Here is a 21,455-nt window from a genome sequence, read left to right as displayed (position 1 = left end):
ATTTAAAATCAACAAGAACAGGCCATAAGCAGAGTCCTTCTTACATGGTCTGCTTAGGGCCATTTTCATATTGTTGTGGTTCTTGTTGTCCGTTCATAGTTTAATATTGCCCAGGAACAGTACTTGCTGCCCAGTGTTCCCATCCCAAGAGGCTGCCATACATTTTATAAAGAAAATGGGTGTATTAGACAAGCACACATTTATGCTTGTTGGGTATGATTTCAACATCAATGAATCCAGTGTGTATTCAAAAAGACACTTTTTAAACAGATACATATAAACAATGCTAGGTACTGATCAGTATGGAACTGTTACAACACATTCTTATAGCAAGCTAACCCAGTAATTTTGTTAGAAACAACATTTTAGCACACACTAATTTACAGTTAAAAATGAGACTGTAGAAGATAACTATTGAAAAGTATGATGACTATAGTATTTAAATAAAATATGAAGTCATAACATGCATTCTACTTTTATTTCTGATGCTGTGACAAAATTCTACAACACAAAGCAACCTAGGGAAGGGTTTAGTCAGCTTATAATTCCTGCTTTGATCTGCCCTTCCTAAGGAAGGTACCACAACAATGGGCTAAGTCATCCTGCATCAATTAACAGTAAAGCTGGTCTCCCACAGACTTTCCCACAGAATAGCCTGATTTATATTATTTGTTAAGAATCTCTAGGTGACCTCTAACCACCCTCCCCTCCCATCCACCCACCCCAATTCCATATGTAGGGGAATGCCATCCAGTTGGGGTCATGTAGTTCTGACAGGTCATGTGAAGTAGGGACTAGGGCTTCTCTCCTGTCTCTAGATTAAGGCAGTTATCCCTCCATGGGGGATATGTTCGCATATCCTGGCTCCACTGTCTGAGGTCTCTTAGACTGCTCAGTCCTTCTGGCTAAGACCCATATTCAGGGGGGCCTGAGTCAGTCCCATGCTGGCTTCCCAGCTATCAAACTAGTGGCCGTTAGCTCCTCCTTGTTCAGGTAAGCTGTCTGTATGTGTTTCTGCCGCTTGGTGATTCTAGGTGGTGTCAAGTTGACAAAAATTACAACTAACTAGAAGAGCTTACATCCCATGATTCCATTTCTAACAATTCTGAAGTCTGGGATAAAGTACAGTTTTATAAATGAGAGAAATTTCGGCTTAGTAGGAAGGATTGCCAGTCTTAGTTTCTAATAAAGCACCCACTATCAACTGATCTGCTGGGCAGCCTGGCAGACATCAATCTTTCCCCTTAAAATGAAAAATGCTGCCTTTATTTGAAAACAGTGCCTGTCTTGAGGATTCATGAGGACAGGCTGAAGTGAACAGTTTGGGACACTTTCAAGAATGAAGCCTCCTCCTGAAAGCAAAATAACCTCCACTTTTGCTCCCACAAAAGGAACAGAAGAAACTTTCAAATTTACTTCTTGAAACTCAAGTAGAAAAAACACTGTTTCTCTGTTTTCATTAATTTCAGTTCTCTGGGTATTGGCAGACAGCTGGATGCCAAATCTTTGACCTAAGAGGGGACTCTAAATGCTTCCTTAACAAAGAGGGGCTGGGTAGATGTTCTTGGGGATGACATGGCCATGGCCTGAATTTTATATTTATGTATGCTTAAGTTCCAGTTAGTTTGAAACATGTTCTCAAGGGTTTGTCTGTCTTTTAATGAGGGACTGGGGCTCAGTGTCTTCTTTAGTCCAAGCAACAACTGGCCAGGGGAGAGTGGTGAGGTCTTATATTCTCATTCTGCAGACAAGCACATGTTCAGGACCACTGCTAATGGGGAATTCCATCCTCAGTCCCATTGCATTGGAAATGCTCCCATCAAATCCATGCAGCCCACAAGTCAAAGGATCATTTTGATATGAATCATGATTAAGGAAAAAAAATTCCAAATTGGCACTGGTTTAAGTATAAGTAATCTGAGATATGCAAAGTATCATGGTCATTTTGCTTTGTGAGGGTAGATTTTGCTTGAAAATAATCTAGAAAGCTCTGGAGTGCAGAGAGTAGTATAAAGGAAAAACACAACTGGCCTCAGGCCGATGGCTTTTGAAGCCAACTTATGGATATTAATTATATTAACTTCTCAAATGTTATAGATTATTCAAACACTTCTATCAAGCGGATTTTCTTCAAAGGTGAAGGTAATTTTAATTCATGAGCCATCAGTATCTCATTTCAGAGGATAGAAGCCACAAGGACTAATCTACATAAATTACATTGTTTAGCAACAGTCTAACAACTCAGCAACAGCCATGGCCCTCATGGAACTTCTCTTTCTCATTATTGTGTCTTTATGTTTCTCCAAGAACAGGTCCTCTGCTCTAAGCAGAATTTCCCTTGCTTCTAACTCTGTTGTCATTCCTGGCTGAGACCACACAGCCTTTGCAGAGGTGGAACCATGCTGCCAACCTTGGTGATCTGAGAACAAACGAGGGTGAGGGAAGCTGCCTTCAGTACTCTATGTGGAAAGGATAGTCCTTGTGGTTTTCTGTTCTGAAAGATAGAATCACAAATTAAAAATAGAAATAAAAACAGCCATTTTTAAAGGTAATATCTTAAGTGACAGAGTTGTGCTTTTCTAACTATCTAGTATATAAATTAGTCATTGTCTTTGTTCACTGGCCCAACATTTAACAACGAAGACTTACAGTAAGGTTTAATTAACCTTGAATATAACAGTAAATATCTATTCAAGAGCCAGTCACCCTACTTGTGTATAGCTCCCTTTATCTTTTAAAAGGAAGTAAAGGAGAAGGACTTACAAGGGGAATGTAGCCAACCGGAGGTTCTTGTTTAGGCTTAGGAGTTCCTCCATATCTTTTTCAGTTAATTCAAAATCAAATACCTGGAAACAAAATCAGATGATCACAGGGAATTCAGATTCAAGCCCATTTAATTGGCATGCATATTCCCTACAATGGACAACAAGATGGGAAATTCTTCATTAGACACCTAGAACTTCCCCTAAGACAGTTGATCCCCCAAAATGCACTTTGATTTTTATCACTTCATGGGCACAGGTTTAGCCTCACTTACATTTAGGAAAACTCAAAAAGATGGGTTATATATTGTTTTTATTTTATGGGGGTGAGAAATATAGAGAAAGAGTTTTACAAAAGTGAAATGTTTTCTCCACTGACCTACCTCTTCCTCTCCAAAGAAAATAGATAGATAGATAGATAGATAGATAGATAGATAGATAGATAGATATAGATAGATAGATAGATAGATAGATAGATAGATAGATAGATAGCTAGATAGATAAACCTTGTTCCTCCTACACAATCAACTAGGAAGTCAGTTGGTACTGACTTTGGCATGAAATAACCCAAGAACATTTTGAGTAACTTCATTTTCTTTTTCTGTTTTTCATTTCTTTCTTTCTTTTTGATGGTTAAAAAAAATTGGGTTTATTGTTTTTGCTGAACAATACTAAAAAAAAAGTTTTTTTCCCATTTTGAAGGCAGGGCTTGAATTATTTAATTTTGATCCATTTATTTAATTTAAAAAAAAAAGGGAAAAGAGATCATGGCCAAAAAAAAAAAAATTAGCCTCCCTCCTACCCCCAAAGCTCACCCATGTCCCATTCAGTGCCCGATATTCCGGTGGTGGCACTCTACCCCATAAAACTACCCTGGAGGTGCAGGGGCAATATGTACCAGTTTCTGCTCTCAGCAGGTTAGTCAAACCAGGCAAACTGGTGGGCTAATGTCCAGAAATTATTTCCAGGTTTGCTGCCCATTGGCTGAGCACATACAAACTGTCATTAGCTTATAAGATTTCAGGGGGAAGGAGGGGGCTGAAGAGCAGGAAGGTGGTAGAAGAGAAACTACAGGTTATTCAGGTTTTTCCTGGCTAGAGGCTCTGGACATAGACTTAAGATAAGTCAGGGTAGACCGAGTTCAGGTTTCTTAGAAGAGCAACTCAGCTCAGAGGAAGAAGAGCTGAGATGGATGTGCCTTGCAAGTCAGGTCTTCCTGCAGAGGCACTGGGGGAGGGGCAGCTGACTTCCAAGTGGAGAGTGATAAGAGTTCATCAAGTGCCATGAAGACAAAGGCAGGGGTAGTCCTGAGGTTGGGACCAAAGGTGACAGGTACATAGTTAAAGAGCAGAAAGCCGTCGGGACCCTCAATGCCAAATCCCATCTGCACACTGGTCCTGCAGGGCTGCAGGAGGTCCTCGCTGTGTGAACTAAGTCAAGTTAATCATCAGGCTCTGAGTGGAAGACAGGAAAGCATACTTTTCTTTTCAGAGGGATGGGGTGGGAAGAGTGGCCATGATCTAGTAAAAAGAGACCTGCAAGAAGCAGAATACTTAGAGAACATTTTAATATATATTTCCATATATATATATGTATATATATTTAAGAAAAATAAAACTAATTCAAGCCATGCCCTGTGCACAAAAAGAAAAAAGAAAAAAAAAAAAAAAAAGAAAAGAAAAGAAAAAGAAATAAAATTAAAAAAAAAGGCAAGAAAAAAATTGAAAAATTGAAAATGAGACTTCTGTCTTCTGCTCTGGTCTCAACTTCAGATTCACAGTCAGCTTGTTACTTTTATTTTGGAGGAAAAGATGTAAAAGTTTCTTTCAATCATTCAGAAGGCAAGTATATCCACGTATAAAAACAGAATGGCAGAAACAAACTAGGAAAAGAAAATCACAGGTGAAGTGCAGAGTGGAAAGGAATTTGCAAAAATCAAACTAAGAAGATGATTGTTCCAGAAGGGGCTGTGAAAAGGACATGGTGGCTGCAGTCTGTTAGTCAAGTAATGATTCAATTTTTAAATTATCCTCCTGTACTTTTTGTTGGGTGTTTGTTCAAATCTAGGTTGTTTGAAACACTGACTCTTTAGAGCCAGGAGGAAATATAGGCTCCCTTCCCTCCCCTGGCCTCCTCCAATCAAGCCACCACCATCACACCATCTCTGTGGCTGGATGCTGGAAGAGTCGTCCTCCATGTTTATGGACTCAGGATGACAGGGCAGCCTCCTTCTGTGGTTGTTGGGCTTGTAAACGCTGCAGTATCTTTTAGCTTTCCACATCTCTAAAATGTTTTTCAACTATTTTTTGTACATGGCTCAGTGCACTTTCCTCTTTGCCTTTACAATTTTCCATTTGATATGGGGGTGTAATAACAACTTCTTCCATGACTACGGTGTTTTTTTCTTGCCATTTACAGTTCTTAATGGTCTTGTGAATGGTCTGGAAGAGCTGCTGGCCCTCCAGGGAGATGCCAGCGCTGATTGCATAGGCCTGGCTCAACTCCTCCTTCTACATTTGTGCTTTGCTGGCAAGCTTAATAACATTAAGTGATGCTAGTGGAGGAGGGGTTTCTGTTCCATCATTAATTATTTCCATTTCAGAAACATACTGTAAGTTTATAAGCAAGATGCCTGCGTGGTTGGGCTTTCCACTGGAAGGGGGACATTTTAGAGCCAGCATTTTGGACTGGTAGTCGAAGGTCACCACCTCGCCCTGCAGCCACTGTTCCTGGTATGTCCGGCACCACACCTGGCTCCCAAAGCTGAAATACTTGCCTGGAGGATCAGCCATCTTGGGAGAGCAGCTATAGTAGCCCTTGGCAGTGGCAGCAGCAGCAGGGGGCGAAAGCTGGCCCCCCAGCAAGTGCCCAAGTAACTTCATTTTCAAATAATATTCTTACCTCTCCTGCCTTCCCCCTCTAACACACTTGACAGCTATGATCAAATTCCCCTATAACAGTGTCGCACAGAGACCACTACTCAGTGCAGTTATGCGTCTATATCCAAGAAGGAGGAGAAGAACATCCAGTGGCTTCGCCCTGCTAAAGAGGGTAGCTGTTGGACCCCAGACTCTACCCTAGGAAGATAGCTATCCTCAGGTTTGGCCAAAACAGCTACACAGTAGATATGGGAATAATAGAGTGGCAGCCTCAGTGCTGGAGTCATTGGAACCAAAGGAAGAAGTAAACAGTACTACAATAAATACTAAATGGGTACTCAGAGCTGTCTTAGAGAACCTAGGTGATTGTATTGAAAGCCTTTGGACAGTTTAGAGGACAAGCCCACAGTCTAGGATCCTTCTGATATTATTCTTCTAGTTATCTCAGGTATGCAATTTCTGGCTTTTCAAGAATTGACTAGCACTTTCTCTTTAGCCTCTCATAAAATGACACTATTCTCTGTCCTCTGCATCTGATCCCATTTCTGCTGTGATTCTCGGTTAGTTTTAAAAGGCTATATTCAAAAAGGCATCTCTTAATCAGCATTTTATAATGTTCTAGCTAATTTAAGATGGCTAGCACATCAGTTTTCATTGGCTTGTAAAGAACATACCACCCACAACAGCTGCCTTCAAGAGACTAGTGAACATACTCCATATGGCCCATACTACATAGATGCTCATCAACCCTGCATTCCTTCCTCTTGAGCATACACTGGGCATATCTAGCTTCTGTTGAGGGTCAGTGTGGCAGAATGACTGGACAGGAGGGAGGCGCTCATTCCACACAGTGGTCTGTCACATGCGTCTCCATGAGCTCCTTTTACCTCTTTCCCCAGTTGAATGGAGACTATATCCAGCTTTGGCAGTGGGGGTTGGGGGGCACAGTAAGAGCCTGTCCTGACTCACTCTGTGAAAGGCAGACTATCAGCACAGTTCATAGAGGAATACACCTCTGTGGGATGACAGCCATGGAGTTGTGGGTTGTTTGTTATGAAAGTTAGCCAGCACTCTACTTTCAAAATCATGATCTGAAAAACTCTAAAACAAGAAAAAGCCCACCTGGAAATTCTCCCTAATCCGACTTGGGGTTACAGATTTGGGTATCACTATCACATTCCTTTGGATCTGAAATCGGATCAAAATCTGTAGGGAAGAAAAAAAAGTTTCACATAGAAATCAAACAAATGGAATCAAGGCAAAGGAATCATGATAGTTCAGTTTCATTGTACAGTAAGAGCACAAAAGTCATGCAACTTCAAAGGCCTTTACAAATCAAACTTAACTGCTTTGTCAATGTATCTGTAATGAATGCTGTCAGCTCAAGGAGATGGTTAGAAGACTCACTCACACTTTACAAGAATCCCTCAACATGTGCCCGGTTCCCCAAATGATCAGGACATGTGGATAAGGCTGACTTTAATGACTGTTCTCTCTCACACCAGTTATCTATGCCACTGGTGGGGCAGAGGAATGGCACTGGAGGGCATACCGAGTGCTGACAGCCGAGGAAGGAAGGATATATGGCTTGACTGGATGAGAACATGGAAGCAACCAACTTACAGCTTCAAACTGGAACATTCTGGAGAATCAAATTGTTCAGGGTGAAGTGACCCCTTTCTAGAAACTGACAAGGCTCAGGACAGTGGGGAGAGGTGTTGGAGAAGTGTGAGCTCAGCACATGACACTTCTTCCCATGTACCTGAGCAGGAGACTTCCCATGCTTCTTTGAGATCTTCCTAATGACAAGGTCATCCAACAAGTCAACCCCATCTCTAGAGAGATACAGCAAAGCATGTTGAGTCAGCAGAAGAGTAAGCACATATGCTTACACAGTTTACTTTTCTCTAAGATTAAAGATTTAGAATTTACTTATTTTACTTGCTTCCTACCTTTTATGTTTAAGGTAACTCATTTAGTAGAACTGGTTGGCCTCAAAATCAATCCTCTTGCCTCTTGGGACTGCTGGGCAGATGTCACCAGACCTGGGTGAGGTTTTCTTGTTGTATAAGACATTTTTAAGACTGTCTGTATACATCAAAAATTCATCCAGGCAGGGATACGAGTGACTAAATAAGCCATTTTATTTTATTTTAGACAGGGTCTCATGTCTGGCTTTGAGTTTGATATGTAGCCTGAGAATGACTTTGGACTTTTGATCTTCCTGCCTCCTTCCCAAAGTGCGGGGGTTTTAGGTGTATACTACCACATCTGGTTTACACAATGCTGTGGAATCAAGCCCAGCAACTCATCTTTTATTAAGAAGTTAACCGGTTTCAAGAATGAAGATAGTCACAGTTCTCAAATTGTTCAGAAAGAACCATAGTGAGCAGGTGTTATCTTGCTATAAGTCCCTCAGTTTTTCTAACAGAGACCCTTCTACACCAAGGCTCAGCTGTAAAATATGCCCCAGATTCTAGGGACTCCGCAGCTGCTATTAAGCCCAAATATGTACACCCTAATTCACATGAAAAACACAGGTAAGAAAAATGAGATAAGCCCAGCCTTTCCCAGCTTCCTAATAGTTTCCTGGCATCTAATCTGAGGGTAGGAATAGACTAAGAAGAGATGGCCCCTGTAGTCTGGGGACATCAGTGACAATCGGTGAAAAGAAACCTAGTGCATTAGATAGTTAAAGGGAATAAAGATGAGATGCTATGACAAGGCGAATGCACCAAATACAAAAAGGAGCGCATGGAAACTTCCTGGAGGGCACAGAGCTGCTGAGCTCATCATGACATCAGAAACAAGAGCAAACAAACTCAAGAAAAATACAGATTTTAGTAAAAGGAATAGCATATGCAAAATTGCAAAGACCAGAAAGAATGTTCTCTCTAAGCAACTACCAGCAGTTTTATGTGACTGAAATATTGAAGATTTGCAGGAATGGGGAAGAGTGACCAGAGAAGGATGGAGCTAGGTCAGCTCCTCCACACACACACTCAGGCATAACAAAGTCAAAATAGGAAGCAGACATGATTGTGTGCAATGAGATCACTTCAGCTAGCAGGTGAGTAGCCTATAGGAACTGATGGATACGCAAGTGGGTTAAGGTGTAGGTGATGACAGCAGAGATCAAAAGACATACTTCAGGGTCTCCTATTACAAAAAGCAATTGATCTTTGTGATGTATTGGAGTGGGGGTACGGGAAAGGGATGATTCCACAGTTCTTGCTTAGGTTGCTCAATAAGGGAAAGGTACAAATTCCAGGTTATGGTTATGGGAAAGAAGATGTCACTTTGGCACTATCTAAAGAACCTGAGTTTTGTGACATGCTCTGAAAGCCAGGTTAGTAGCTGACTGAGGAACTACCAGACAGATCAGCAGAGGGTTCACTCCATGCTGAGACTGTCCCTTCAAAGCTGGTTACCCTCACAGGGAAGCCCAATCAAGGCAACTCCCCAGTTTGAGAAGTAGCTCTCTAACTTCTTCTCCCTGGGGCCTGAATGGTGTGGGCAGTCCCCTCCATACCTTCTCAGTGAAGTTCCCCCACCTCTCAAATGAAACAGAAGGGGTGGGGGGATACTAGCATCAGTTAGCATTCAGATTAGCACAGTGTTTAACATATCCTTACATTGAGCCTCCCAGAGGACGGTAAGCTGTCACAGACACATTTCTTTTATGGCAAAACTCAATCAGATTCTTCTGGTTAAGATATGGGTGGCATTCAATCTACAAACAGAATCACAGTGCACCAAAGGAATTCAGACAAGCAGCATACTAGTAAAGCACTGAAGAGAAGACACATTTGATGTCCCCACCATCACTAACTAGGTACATGGCCTCTCTTAAATTGGCAGCGTCTCTACCTACCAATGAGTATGCTGAGTCTCTGACACCTCCAAGATGTCAGATGCTATAAGTAGCTCCAAGCTGGCAGACTCTCAGACCCCTATGTCATGCAGACATTCCTACATCACCTGCTCAAGGGGCTTTTTTCCTGCCCTTCAAGTTTCCTACAGCACTCACATTACACAACATTTGCACCTTTAATTTGCTTACTGGTTATCTTTTGTCACCAGGATTTGAGTTTTAAGCACAGCCTTGAATGCAGTTACTACTGCCTCCTCTGTTTTCTCATGCACAATTCCAGGTTGTAAACAGACTTATAAGTAATGCTCATTTACAGGGAATTGAAAAAAATTATGAGCATTGCCTTTGCTTTCAGGACCATGCCACATCCAGCAAGATCAACTTCCAGGGACATCTCCTTTGAAGGTTTGTTGATGTCACATGCAGCATGTACTTGTCACATGTAATTCTCTAATTGCATCTTTTCGACAAATATTTAGTGAAAAACTTTGAATGCCCAGGTTTTCAGCTAAACCTACAACCTACAGCTAAATTTTCAGATAAAAATTTCTATAGTCATTAAGTCCTGGTATTATTAGCCAGTAACCATATAAAATGTGAGATCTGGAGTACTATATATTCCATAGCAGAATGTGAAGAACAGGCATGGTGGTGGGAAGAGACTTGTTTCTAAATTCTGCCAGCCTGGATGGAGACAGCATTACCCACTGCTCTTGTGCATGGGCTGGGTGAGTGAAAAGGAACAGCCCTCCTTTAATGAGGGTGAAGGGTCTGAAGAGAACTCTGCTATTCTGAACACACTTGTCCATCTGCCTCCCAAACACCTGCCAAGAATCCAGATCCATGTCACACTCTACCTACTCTCATCTCTTAACCATATATGCTGGAAATACAGACACTTGGCCATTCAACCAGTCACTTCTGCCTGTTACCTCATTACAATTCTGACAGCTAGCAGAGGCAAACATGCTACCTGTCTCATCCACTGCCCCATGGAGGAAACATGTGAAACTTCTGACCATCCACTGACTCACCTGGTTAGTGATGGGACAGAACCTCAAACCAGGCTTATTTAAAAGTTTCTCAAGCTGTTCATGGTTAAAGTTTGACACCCCAATGTGCTTCACCAGTCCTTCAATCACCAGGTCCTCCATGGCCTGAAAGAGAAAGAAATGTGCTGAGTACACAAGTTATACATGTTGTCTAGCACCCACATAAGCCATGCCCTTTAGTGACTTGCGATAGTGTCCCAATGCTTTAAAAGCATTTTACTTGAAGCTTAAACCAGTGGACAGTATTATCTACACCAGGTCTGTTTCAAAGTAACATGGAATGATACACATGAAGCGTTTGGCCACAGCTGGACATCAAGCAAGCATTCAGTGTATATGTGCTATTCCTCCTACTCCTATGTTCCAAGGTGAGCTAGAGCAGCCCTCTCCGCTGCTGACTCTATCTCTTCACTCTTCTTCCCACCCAGATATTCATCATGAGCTTAGTGATGGGCCAGCATTCTTGATTCTCACTCTAACAATTGCATGTTTTAAGTAATTTGAAGGCAAAGCTATCTGATACTGTGCTGACATCTGATAAGTGAGCCCTCCATCTAGGCTTTCAGAAAATCCATGAGCATCATGGCAGTGTCAAGTCAGGCATAAGTCTCCAGTGATTATGAAGATAGAAACAGATGAATTAAGATTCTGCAATAATCACCCAATAAACGCCACAGATGTTTAAATCCCAGATCTTTGATGAACAGAAACCCAAGGTGAAAGAAAGAGCTCAGACCCTCTGAAGCATTTTGCTCAGTTTCTTTCTGGTTGGTTTCCAAGTTTTGCAGTTTTACGGGAAGAGAGGCTGTCAGTGCCCAGCCCAGGGACTTCTCTTTCTCTCTTTCTAAGGGCCTGAAGTACCTCAACATTTTCACCCATTATTCTCACAGGTATGGCTCTTTATTGCATCTTTTGAGTTGAAACTCTTCCCTAAGCTTTGCCGATTATACTTGAATGGGCGATGCCCTGTTCCTCAAGCCGGGCAGCAATAATACTAGAACTCACAGTCAGAGAACCCTGCTATTCTTTCTTCCTACTTTGTCAACGTCACTGACTTCATGAGACTCTCATGAAGTCATTGCTCTTCACTTCAATTCCAGCACTCAGTGTATTTCATCTGGACCCTGGACATTGACGTGGCACTTTGTCATCATCCCTCTAACTTTTTCCTTTGCCTACCTTCCCAATGTGAGCTTAAGAATGTTCTCAACCTTATGTCTCTGTAACAATTAAAAGATAACCTATAGGAACTAGGAGAGGACTACAATGCCAGTGATTGCCAGAAGCTGTTGAAAACATGGGTTTTTAAATTTCCTTTTGTATTACTCTGTGTTTCCTGGGGGAGGTACATATTTTTTTTTTAATTTAAAAAAGAAACAGTCGAGGGAAAATGAAAGGTCTGTATTGTTCTCTATACTAAACTAAATTAAATTAGTGAGAAATTCATTTGGTGTATCTTCAGTTTTCCAGGTATTCATCCATAATTCATGGTGTGTATTAATTACTCCTCCTTTTGTATTGACAAGATTATCAAAAAGGCAACATAAGGAAGGGCTTCTTTTTGGCTTACACTTTAAGGGGATGGCTGTTTATCCATCATTGTGAAGGAGTCTTGGTAACAGGAGTCCCAGGGCCTTGGTCACATTAGATCCTCTGTTCAGAAATGGACAGGGATACACACATGTGCCAGACTACCTCTCTCTTTCATTCAGTACAGGACCCTAGTTCATGGAATGATGTTGCTTACACTGGGGGGGTGATGACTTTTAGCCTCATTTAATGCAGTCTAGGAACCTCTTCAAAGACTTGCCCTGGGGTCTGATTCTTGACTTAGCTAATTCTAGATGATGTCAAGTTGACAATCAGTATTACCTGGTAAAATTTAATATAGATACTCAAGAGATCTTGTGAAACTTTCATTTGGGTATCTGTAAGTGGGGGTTAAGTAACCAGATGGTGTGCTTCAGCTTACCTCCCATGTGTCCAGAAAGTTGGTGTTACTGGGTATGACCATGCCATTGCAATCCAAAGGCACATCTTTTTCTCCGGGCTGTGAGAACCAGAACACAAGAAGGTTACTGGGGCTTGTGGCATCCTCCATCAGGAGAGTACGTAGGGAGAGAACACAGATGTGCAGTCTGCACCAATGGACTTTCACCTTAGCCTTAACCCTGTCACTAGGTTCTACTGGCCTGGCTGGGCCACTTCTCTTCTCTAGGCTCAGTTGCCACTTTAAGACAAAGTGGGAAGGGAGGGTGAAGGCAGTAAAATCCCATCATGAAACTCTCACAAAGTTTAAATCCCAGTCTGATTCAGATTTTTTAAATCAGAGAACAATAGGCCTTCCTTCATGTCTTAATATAGTCAACTTTCTCCCAACAATATTATTAGGCTTTTCACTCTTCTAAGACTTCCCATCAAGATGAGTGACAGCCAAGTGAGGATACAAAGGCAGGGTATGGAAGGAAGAAGAAGACATGCTAAGAGGTAAAAACCTAGTCACTCTGCTGAACAGCAACAAGGGCTTACATACCTTCCTAATTGGTTCACAGGACAAGATCAGTAAAAGCATATTTAGTAATTTCTAATGATTTTAAAAGTTGGAAATTCCAGCTTAATTTCTATTTTAGATAAATTTTCTATGATAAAACACAGAAAATGGTTGGGTCTTTGCAGAAATCTAGTGTTATGAGTAGTTATATCCTGCTGGTCTGGTCCCACCACCAGGCCAGCCCCAAATAACACACAGAGATGCTGTATTAGGTATAAAGCTGTTGGCCTGTTACTAGTGTTTCTTATCAGCTAGCTCTGTCTTAAATATTAACCCATTTCTACTAATAAGTATTTCCACGTGGTATCATCTTACCAGAGAGAGGTGCCGGCGTTCTGCTCTCTCTGTCCTCCATCTTGAATCTCCTCCCTACTCCTTCCTCTCTCCTCCTAGTCTCCTATCTTGCTTTCCTATTGGCCAACAGTGCTTTCTTCATTAACCAATAGGAGAAACATATTTACAGAATAGCATCTCCTAATAATCTAGCCACAAAGTGATTGGTACCTTGAAACCCATGGGCCAATGTATGAGGTAGAGATCCAAGTATTTCAAGTTTAAGGCCTTTAGGGTATTGGTGCATGCTGTTCTCACCAAAGACTTCTTGTGGTAGGTACACCACAGCTACAAAAGGAAAGGGACACTATTATTACAAGGTCATAATCTAAAATGAACAGATCATGCACTCATTGGTCCCTCCCACAAACTTGCACTTGACAACACAACACAGCATGTTCTGAAGTAAAATAGTGACATTATCTTTAGAAAAGAATTGTCATTTTCCACAGCAGGAAGCCTTCTTTACTCAAGGGAGGTTCAGGGCAGCACAGGAAGGCATTTAAAGGGAGGCTGCTAGCCTACCTAAAGGTTCAGTGAGAAACTAATAAATCAGCCTGCTTTCATCTTGGGTTTGAAAGCCATCTTATAGTAAAGACAACTAGGTTCATTCCTGTTTATGATTAAATCTGTTTCTCAAGAATTGGTCTGTGCCCTACCTGTAAACTTAACTACAAATGATTCTGTATTGCCTTTTCCAGGAAACGGCAACTGTACATTGTTTCAGGAGGTTGTTATGATCCCCTTGCAACCACATCTTTGTTTCAGAAAGTTATGACCAACTTGTTATGTGCTTATGTTGTATTCATGCAACCTTGCCTATTTGCCTGCCCAATCACATATTTGGAAAACTCCTAGTCCTGCAACATAAAAACCCTTATCTTATATCCAGTGCTGATCTGTTGAACCTACCTTTAGGAACAGTCCATGTACACAAATTTTTAAACAGGCTTTTTAAAGTTAATTTGGCCACAATTTGGATCAATGGTCTTTCTCCTCACATCTATGGGATTAACAAGACCTTGTCCCAAAAGAGTTGAGTAGAATGTTAGAGCATGACAGTAACATCCTCCTCTAGCTTGCTCACATGAATTTAGTCATATACACATGAACATACATCCCACTCATACTACACATACACACACTGACATACACACACATACATGACAGTGGAGAGGGGGAGAAAAGGAAGGGGAGAAACCCAAATTAGAGGTAAATACATAACATTATTAATAATTCCCATTGTGAATAAATAAGTAATGTCCTCTACTATAATTATATTCCAGTGTTTCTTCCAAATTTCCACAATGATCAGCACATTTTCACTGCTGACTACCACAAACTTGAAAGCAATATGCAGTTTGATTATGGAGACTTCAAAATCCCTAGTTCCCCAGCCCTCTGCATAAGAACTGGAAGAAAATCTCTGTGAGCATACTCCAGCTTCTCTCCATCCCTCTTTCTACTCAAAATTACACAATAGAGATGAGCAGTAAAAAATCAACCATGTTAAGTAAAGCAGAGAGGTGAGCCACAGTAGAAACACCATTGAAATGTGTAATTATGGATATGAGACCTTAAACTCTTCATGAATTCAACAAATTCAGATCTACAAATGCTGACAATGGGACCCTGCCCATGTGTCATCTGGCAACCTGAGCAGAGCTCCTGAATGACAGTTGGAACTTAAACATATGACTGTTGTCTGACAGTAACAACTAGGATCAAGATTTAAAACAATTTTTTTTGTGTGTTTGTTTTAAAAAACAGATTCTCCCCCTGTATCCTGAGATAGCATCTCACTTTGTAGCCCTGGCTCTTATGGAACTCACTATATAGATCAGGCTGGCCTTAAACTCACAGAGATCTGCCAGCCTTTGTTGGGATTAATGCTGTGAGACACCATGCCTGGCAAGAAAAGAAGACAAAAAAAAAAAAAAAAAAAAAAAAAAAAAAAAGCAGCCTTTGAGTGCTAGTTTAACCTTTTGCTGTCCATGGGGCCTATTTTCTTACTCTGTTTCACATCCACTTCCTCTTTCTCACTATGACAGAACAGACAGACATTCATCATCTCCCACCTGCACTGCTAAAATGCCCTTTTTAAAATGCACAGTCATCCTGCCAGCTACCATTATGTCCTATGCTCACTTCTCATTGACAGGTAAAAGAAACTACCTTACTTAGAAACAGGGATTGTCCTCAAACCTCTACATTTCAAGGAAAAGTGCAAGCTTCTTCAAGCCAAGACTTGGATGACTTGAACCCTGCCCATTTCTCCAGCCTCCCACTCCTTCATACAGACTCCTACATCTGCTGTGTTCATACACACCTTATGTTCATTTGTGGTTTACAGTCATAATAGCATCAATTTCTTAGTGGAGATTTTTCAATGTGCTCTTTAACTGTCACTAGCAGGGGATTCTAAGTTAGGCATGTCTGTACAGACAACAGTTTACCAGGACTAGAAGAACTGTATCCTGTAAACTTCAGGTACAAAGGTGTCATCACTCAATCAAGTGTGGCATGCATGAATGGTGGTGTCTCTACATGTCCATCTGAATGGTCCAGTGTTAAAAAAAAGTCTAAGCAAACATATACATAATGCAACTTAACATGCTCATGAAACTGTAGAAGACCTTGTTAGTTCTGAATCAACTGCAAACTGAAGACACCAATTTCCACAAGGAAACCGAAAAATCCTCTAGGCTAGATGATTCCAGTTGTACCAGTATCTGTCACTACAGGAGCTGAGAACCTACAGTCCTTGCAACTGAGAAACCTTACCTTGCTGACAACAAACAGATCCTCTCTTTTCACCACACCCTCCTTGATCATAGAATTGATTCCCATTCCGACCTCACTCTCATTGTGGTATAAGTAAGCACAGTCAAAGTGCCGGTACCCCAAGCTGATAGCCACCTTCACAGCATCGGCTACTTCTCCTGGACTGGCCTGAAATACAAGCAAACACAAGGATCCTTCTATCATCAGGGGAAACCAACTCAGTGCCCCCCTTTTCCCTTTTCACCTGTGAAAGTGAACCAAGCAATACATAAACACCCAAATCATTACAACATCTGCTAATATCAGCCAAAGTCAGAAGTCAGAAAGGGGGTGGGAGAAGCATTAGTAGAGTATGTTATCTCCACTTTTGAAATTGCAATTCGATGTGATTATCACCTTAAGATTTGGTCAAAAGAGGCCTATAACCTCTGCTTAGATTTACAATCTAATGCTTTACTCAGTCATTTTACCTTTGTTCATTAACTGATGACTCTTTTCAACCAATCACAAAGATATCGGAACTCTTTATCTAATATTTGGAGCCTGAGCCGGAATAGTGGGGACAGCCCTAAGCATTCTTATTCAAGCTGAACTAGGTCAACCTGGAGCCTTACTATAATCCACAATGCTATTGTAACAGCCCATGCATTTGTTATAATTTTCTTTATAGTTAGGCCTATAATAATTGGTGGGTTTGGAAGCTGACTAGTACCACTAATAATTGGAGCCCCTGATATAGCATTCCCCCAAATAAACAGCATAAGTTTCTGACTCCTACCCCCATCATTTCTACTTCTATTAGTATCCTCAATGGTAGAAGCGGGGACAGGAATAGGGTGACCATATATCCCCCACTAGCTGGAAATGTAGCTCATGCTGGGGCATCAGTAGATCTCACAATCATTTCTCTCCATTTAGCTGGTGTACTCTACATTCTAGGTGCAATTAATTTTTATCATTACAATTGTTAACATAAAACCACCGCCACAACACAATATCAAAAACCATTATTGATTTGATCAGTCCTAATTACAGCTATACTTTTACTTTTGTTTCTCCTAGTATTAGCCACAGGTATTACAATACTATTGACAGATATAATCTTCATAAAACCTTCTTTGACCCTGCTGGAGGGGGAGATACAATTCTATACCAATGCCTATTTTGATTCTTTTGTCACCTTGAAGTTTATTGTCTTATTCTCCCAGGTTTTGGAATTATCTCACACATTGTTACTTACTACTCAGGAAGAAAAGAACCATTCGGCTATATGCGTATAGTGTGAATAATATATATTAGGTTACTTGGATTTATTGTACGAGCCCATCATATATTCACAGTAGGACTTGATGTAGATAGTCAGGCTTACTTCACATTCACCACTAGAATTACTGCAATTCCAGCTGGTGTTAAAGTGCTTAGCTGATTAGCAACACTGCACTGAGGTAACATCAAATGATCCCCTGCCATATTATGAGCCCTAGGCTTCATTTTCCTATTTATAGTAGGGGGACTAACAGGAATTGTGTTATCAAACTCATCTTTAGACATTATTTTCCATGGTATTTATTATGTAGTAGCCCATTTTTACTGCGTTTTATCTATGGAAGCTGTTTTCACTATTATAGCAGGATTTGTTCATTGACTTCCCTTATTCTCAGGCTGTATACTCTTGATGTACATGTGCCAAAGCTCACTTTGCTATTATGTTCATAGGAGTAAATTTAACTTTCTTCCCTCAACATTTCTTAGGCCTTTCAGGAATAGCACGATGCTGCTCTGATTACCCTGATGCTTATACTACATGAAATACTGTATCCTCAATAGGCTCTTTCATCTCACTAAATGCCGCACTTGTAATCGTTTTCATAATCTGAGAGGCCTTTGCTTCCAAACGAGAGGTGTTAAATGAAGAGAATTTATCAAGAAACCTAGAATGACTTCACAGTTGTTCCCCACCATATCCCAGTTGAGTCAGGATGCGATTAGTTGTCTGGCTACATTACTCATCCAGGGAAAGGCCACAGGCTACATTTTCAGCTCCTGCAGAGGACTGAGCTGTATGTTCTGTTCCTGAATGATTACTGAATGAATAACAGTAGCTGGGGCATGAAGCAATCTGGGATCTAACACTCAGGGATGTGGAATCAACTGGGAAGGTAAAACAAAAGGGACCCATCAGCTACTGTATGACATACACAGGTGAAGTGTAATGGTACACAGTATACATGTCTATTCAATCTGAGAGGTAACAGCCCAAGTAAGTCTTTAATTTGAGCTCTTCCTTGATTTGATCCATAGTGTACTTAATTATTCAAAAGAACATACATAACTAGCATAGCTACATTATTTAATACCACTAATCAATGTCACCTTGTGCTGTGGTTTCCCAGTGCTTTCCACATTTTAGGAAACTCACACCCCTGTGTCTTAGGAGATAGAATTAATTTCTTTCATTGTGTTGGGAAGGTGACATTATACCTATTTTAATTACAAATATTCATTAATGATACTAAAACATACCCGTGTAATTGTTTTTATATAACAAATTGTAGGTTCAGAGCAGTTCAAAATTAATAACTGAATATCTTTTTTCAGTTATATAAAATAAATGTTAGAATGCTGTCAAATGAGCTAGTGAGAGGTAAGAGCAACAGAAATAAGTATTTGAGGAATAAGAAAAAAGATGAACTTTGGAGAGACCTCTTGAGTTCCTTAAGCCTTCATCTCAACAGTTACTGACATTTCTTCCATGTCAACCTTCACTATGAAGCACCAAAGAGCGCTCTAATCATCAAACTGCCTAAAAATCCCACCCTTTTACAAAACTTTCCAGAGAAACATTTATTTTTAAAGCTTTTTCTAAACAGAATTTTATTTAACTTTTCATACAATATATATTATATTGTCCCCTTCCCAGACCTTTTACACCTTCCTCCCCTACCCCAACTTCATGTTCATTCTATTTAAAAAGTATTTTATCAACGTATAATATCTACTGTGCAAGCAATGAAATCACTAGCAAATAACTCTACTGTCATTAAGTGGAAGCCAGAAGCAGACAGAAAAATTAAAATTACTTTAGTGCAATTATTTAATTTTCTTTCATTTCTTTTGGTTATTTTAGCATGCAAAGTATGCTTCCTGGTGGTCATGTCATGCACACTTGGAGGATTAGTGTTACATGGTACAAATGTTTCTTTTGGAGGTTGGCAGTCCGTGAATGCTCACACAAGGTCGTGTTCAAGATCTCATTGTTTTACATAAAGTTTAACTTGACTGATTGACAACCTAAACCAGACAGGGGGCAGGTATTTTAGGATCTTTTAATACTTGTTACGCAAGAGGGAGCCCGATCTCTCTTTCAGGCTGTACCTTGATCAGAGCACGTGTGTGGAGGGAGTCACCCCTCGATCCTGACCGCTCCTGAGCAAGTATTCATCAGTTTCGAGCCCCTTTAATCAGCCCAAGAGTATCCTCACCTTCCAGGTGCCCAAGCCCACTATAGGGATGGTTTGCATGGCTCCCCTTGACCCACTGGCTCGGCCTCGAAGAAGCACCTGAGGGACCTGCCAGCGGCTTGTGAGCGCCCAGAGTAGGAAGTCAAGGTAGCGTAATGGCGTGACTGCCTGGAGTTCTGGCGCTCTAAGTGGCTGGAGAGGTCCGCACGTTCACTGACTGGCTGGTAGCATGGTCAATCTTTCAGCGAACTGAGCAACTGGGTTTGGTTGTGCATTTCGCTTCTTATAAATCCTCTGGAATCCTAGGAGCCCTGTCTCCTAGCAACCTGGTTAAAGCTCAGGTCTAACACTTTCGAGAAAGTAGGTTAGCTGACTTACAAGTTTATTTCCTGGAAATCAGATTCTTTACGCTGATGTTCGATCCTAGTATACTGGAAAATAATTGGTTTGGATATAGTAACTATTTGTCTTGCAACCTTGCTATGATTGTGTATTAGTTTGAGGAACATTTGTTACTTTGATTGTTTTAAAATTATAAATAAAAAGTATTACCTGTGAACAAGGAGAATTTTGTTTCTTCCTTCTCAATATATAAATGCTTTATTTCCCCCTTGGCTTATTTGTTTTAACTAGATGCCCTAACTCAGATAAAAAACCAGACATGCCCATGAATCCTGCCCATAACTGTAATAACAATTAGTAATAAAGGAGGCCATGAATTTGAAAGAGAACAAGAGGAAGGACAAAATGTAACAAATAAAAAAATCGAGGATTTAAAATAAAATAGTGCCCTTTATTATTTTTTTTAATTAATCATTTGGCAGAATTTAACAATTTTACATTGTCACTGGGACCAGCAAGTTAAGGTAACAATTTGTTTTTTCCACCTTTGTTCATTGCTATATTATATATCAGATCTCAGATCTACTCACTAGTTTGATTTTTTCAGGTGCTCATGGGAGACAGTCGGTCAATGTGGAAGAATCTACATAGTTTACATATCATTTCATGACCACTTTATTTATTGGTATCTTGTAAAATCTACACAATTAAGCCATACTTCAGATTTGTAAGACAACTTTTTAAATAGCGTTTGATCCTAAAATTTTTATGCAAATGAATAGGAAGTATTGCTTTGTAAAAGAATGTGTTTTCAGATGTCTAATGTATTAATAATACATGTGATGAGCTTTTATTACTCATATCACACAGTTTTATTTCAAGTATCTGCAGAAATATTCTTTCTTTAAATAGTTTCTATCTTGTCAGAACAGCTTAGTTAGATCTAATGATGCCTTCTTTTTTTAATGGTTGTATCAATTTTCTTATGTGATAATTTGTGAGAATTAATATAAATGTTACAGATGTAAATACTTAAAAAAATACAAGTATCCTTTATCGGAAACTATTGAGACCTCATATTTTGATGACCTAGTTAATGTTAAGACACTGTAAATATTGACCATGTATTCATGATTGTGTGGAGACGAATATATGTGCATAATACACATAATGCAAAGGCATACATGCTTGCATATATGTGTATGAGTACACTTATGTCTGCATGATTATCTATTCAATTAACATAACATATTGTGGTCTATATAGGCAACTTGACAGTAGGACATGGAGCAATAATGACTAAGGTTATTATGAAATATTTGGATGCTATTAGATTAATTTCACACATGTATTTTAATAAACACCATTTTAGAAAGCATATTTTATTATTAATAATTATAGTGAAAAAATTCAAAAA

The 21,455-nt window shown here is 40.2% G+C and overlaps 1 protein-coding gene and 1 pseudogene across 1 annotated transcript; both read right to left on the bottom strand.

The window, feature by feature from the left end:
- Nucleotides 1-1,715: 1,715 nt before the first annotated feature.
- Akr1e2 (aldo-keto reductase family 1 member E2) lies at nt 1,716-19,765 on the bottom strand. The gene is made up of 10 exons (XM_051194791.1): nt 19,718-19,765; nt 16,236-16,403; nt 13,623-13,739; nt 12,540-12,617; nt 10,550-10,672; nt 9,277-9,374; nt 7,404-7,476; nt 6,764-6,847; nt 2,764-2,846; nt 1,716-2,494 (listed from the first exon to the last, which is right to left on the bottom strand). Exons 1-10 carry the CDS (start codon nt 19,754-19,756, stop codon nt 2,452-2,454), a joined length of 906 nt encoding a protein of 301 aa, XP_051050748.1. The 5' UTR covers nt 19,757-19,765; the 3' UTR covers nt 1,716-2,451.
- LOC127229798 (protein LSM12-like) lies at nt 4,968-5,554 on the bottom strand (annotated as a pseudogene).
- Nucleotides 19,766-21,455: the final 1,690 nt, after the last annotated feature.

The sequence above is a fragment of the Phodopus roborovskii genome, unplaced genomic scaffold (genome assembly GCF_943737965.1).
Source record: "Phodopus roborovskii unplaced genomic scaffold, PHOROB, whole genome shotgun sequence".
Lineage (NCBI taxonomy): Eukaryota > Metazoa > Chordata > Mammalia > Rodentia > Cricetidae > Phodopus > Phodopus roborovskii.
The sequence above is the reverse complement of the archived record's forward strand: the minus strand, read 5'-3'. Positions and strand labels throughout refer to the sequence as shown.

Excerpts from the sequence above, each read along its gene's own strand:
- Akr1e2 (XM_051194791.1), bottom strand. The coding sequence starts at position 19,756 with ATGCAAACCATCCCTATAGTGGGCTTGGGCACCTGGAAG. Across the intron at positions 10,673-12,539 it reads ACTTTCTGGACACATGGGAG|GCCATGGAGGACCTGGTGAT; the intron begins GTAAGCTGAAGC and ends TTTCTCTTTCAG. Across the intron at positions 2,495-2,763 it reads CGGTTGGCTACATTCCCCTT|AACAGAAAACCACAAGGACT; the intron begins GTAAGTCCTTCT and ends TCTATCTTTCAG.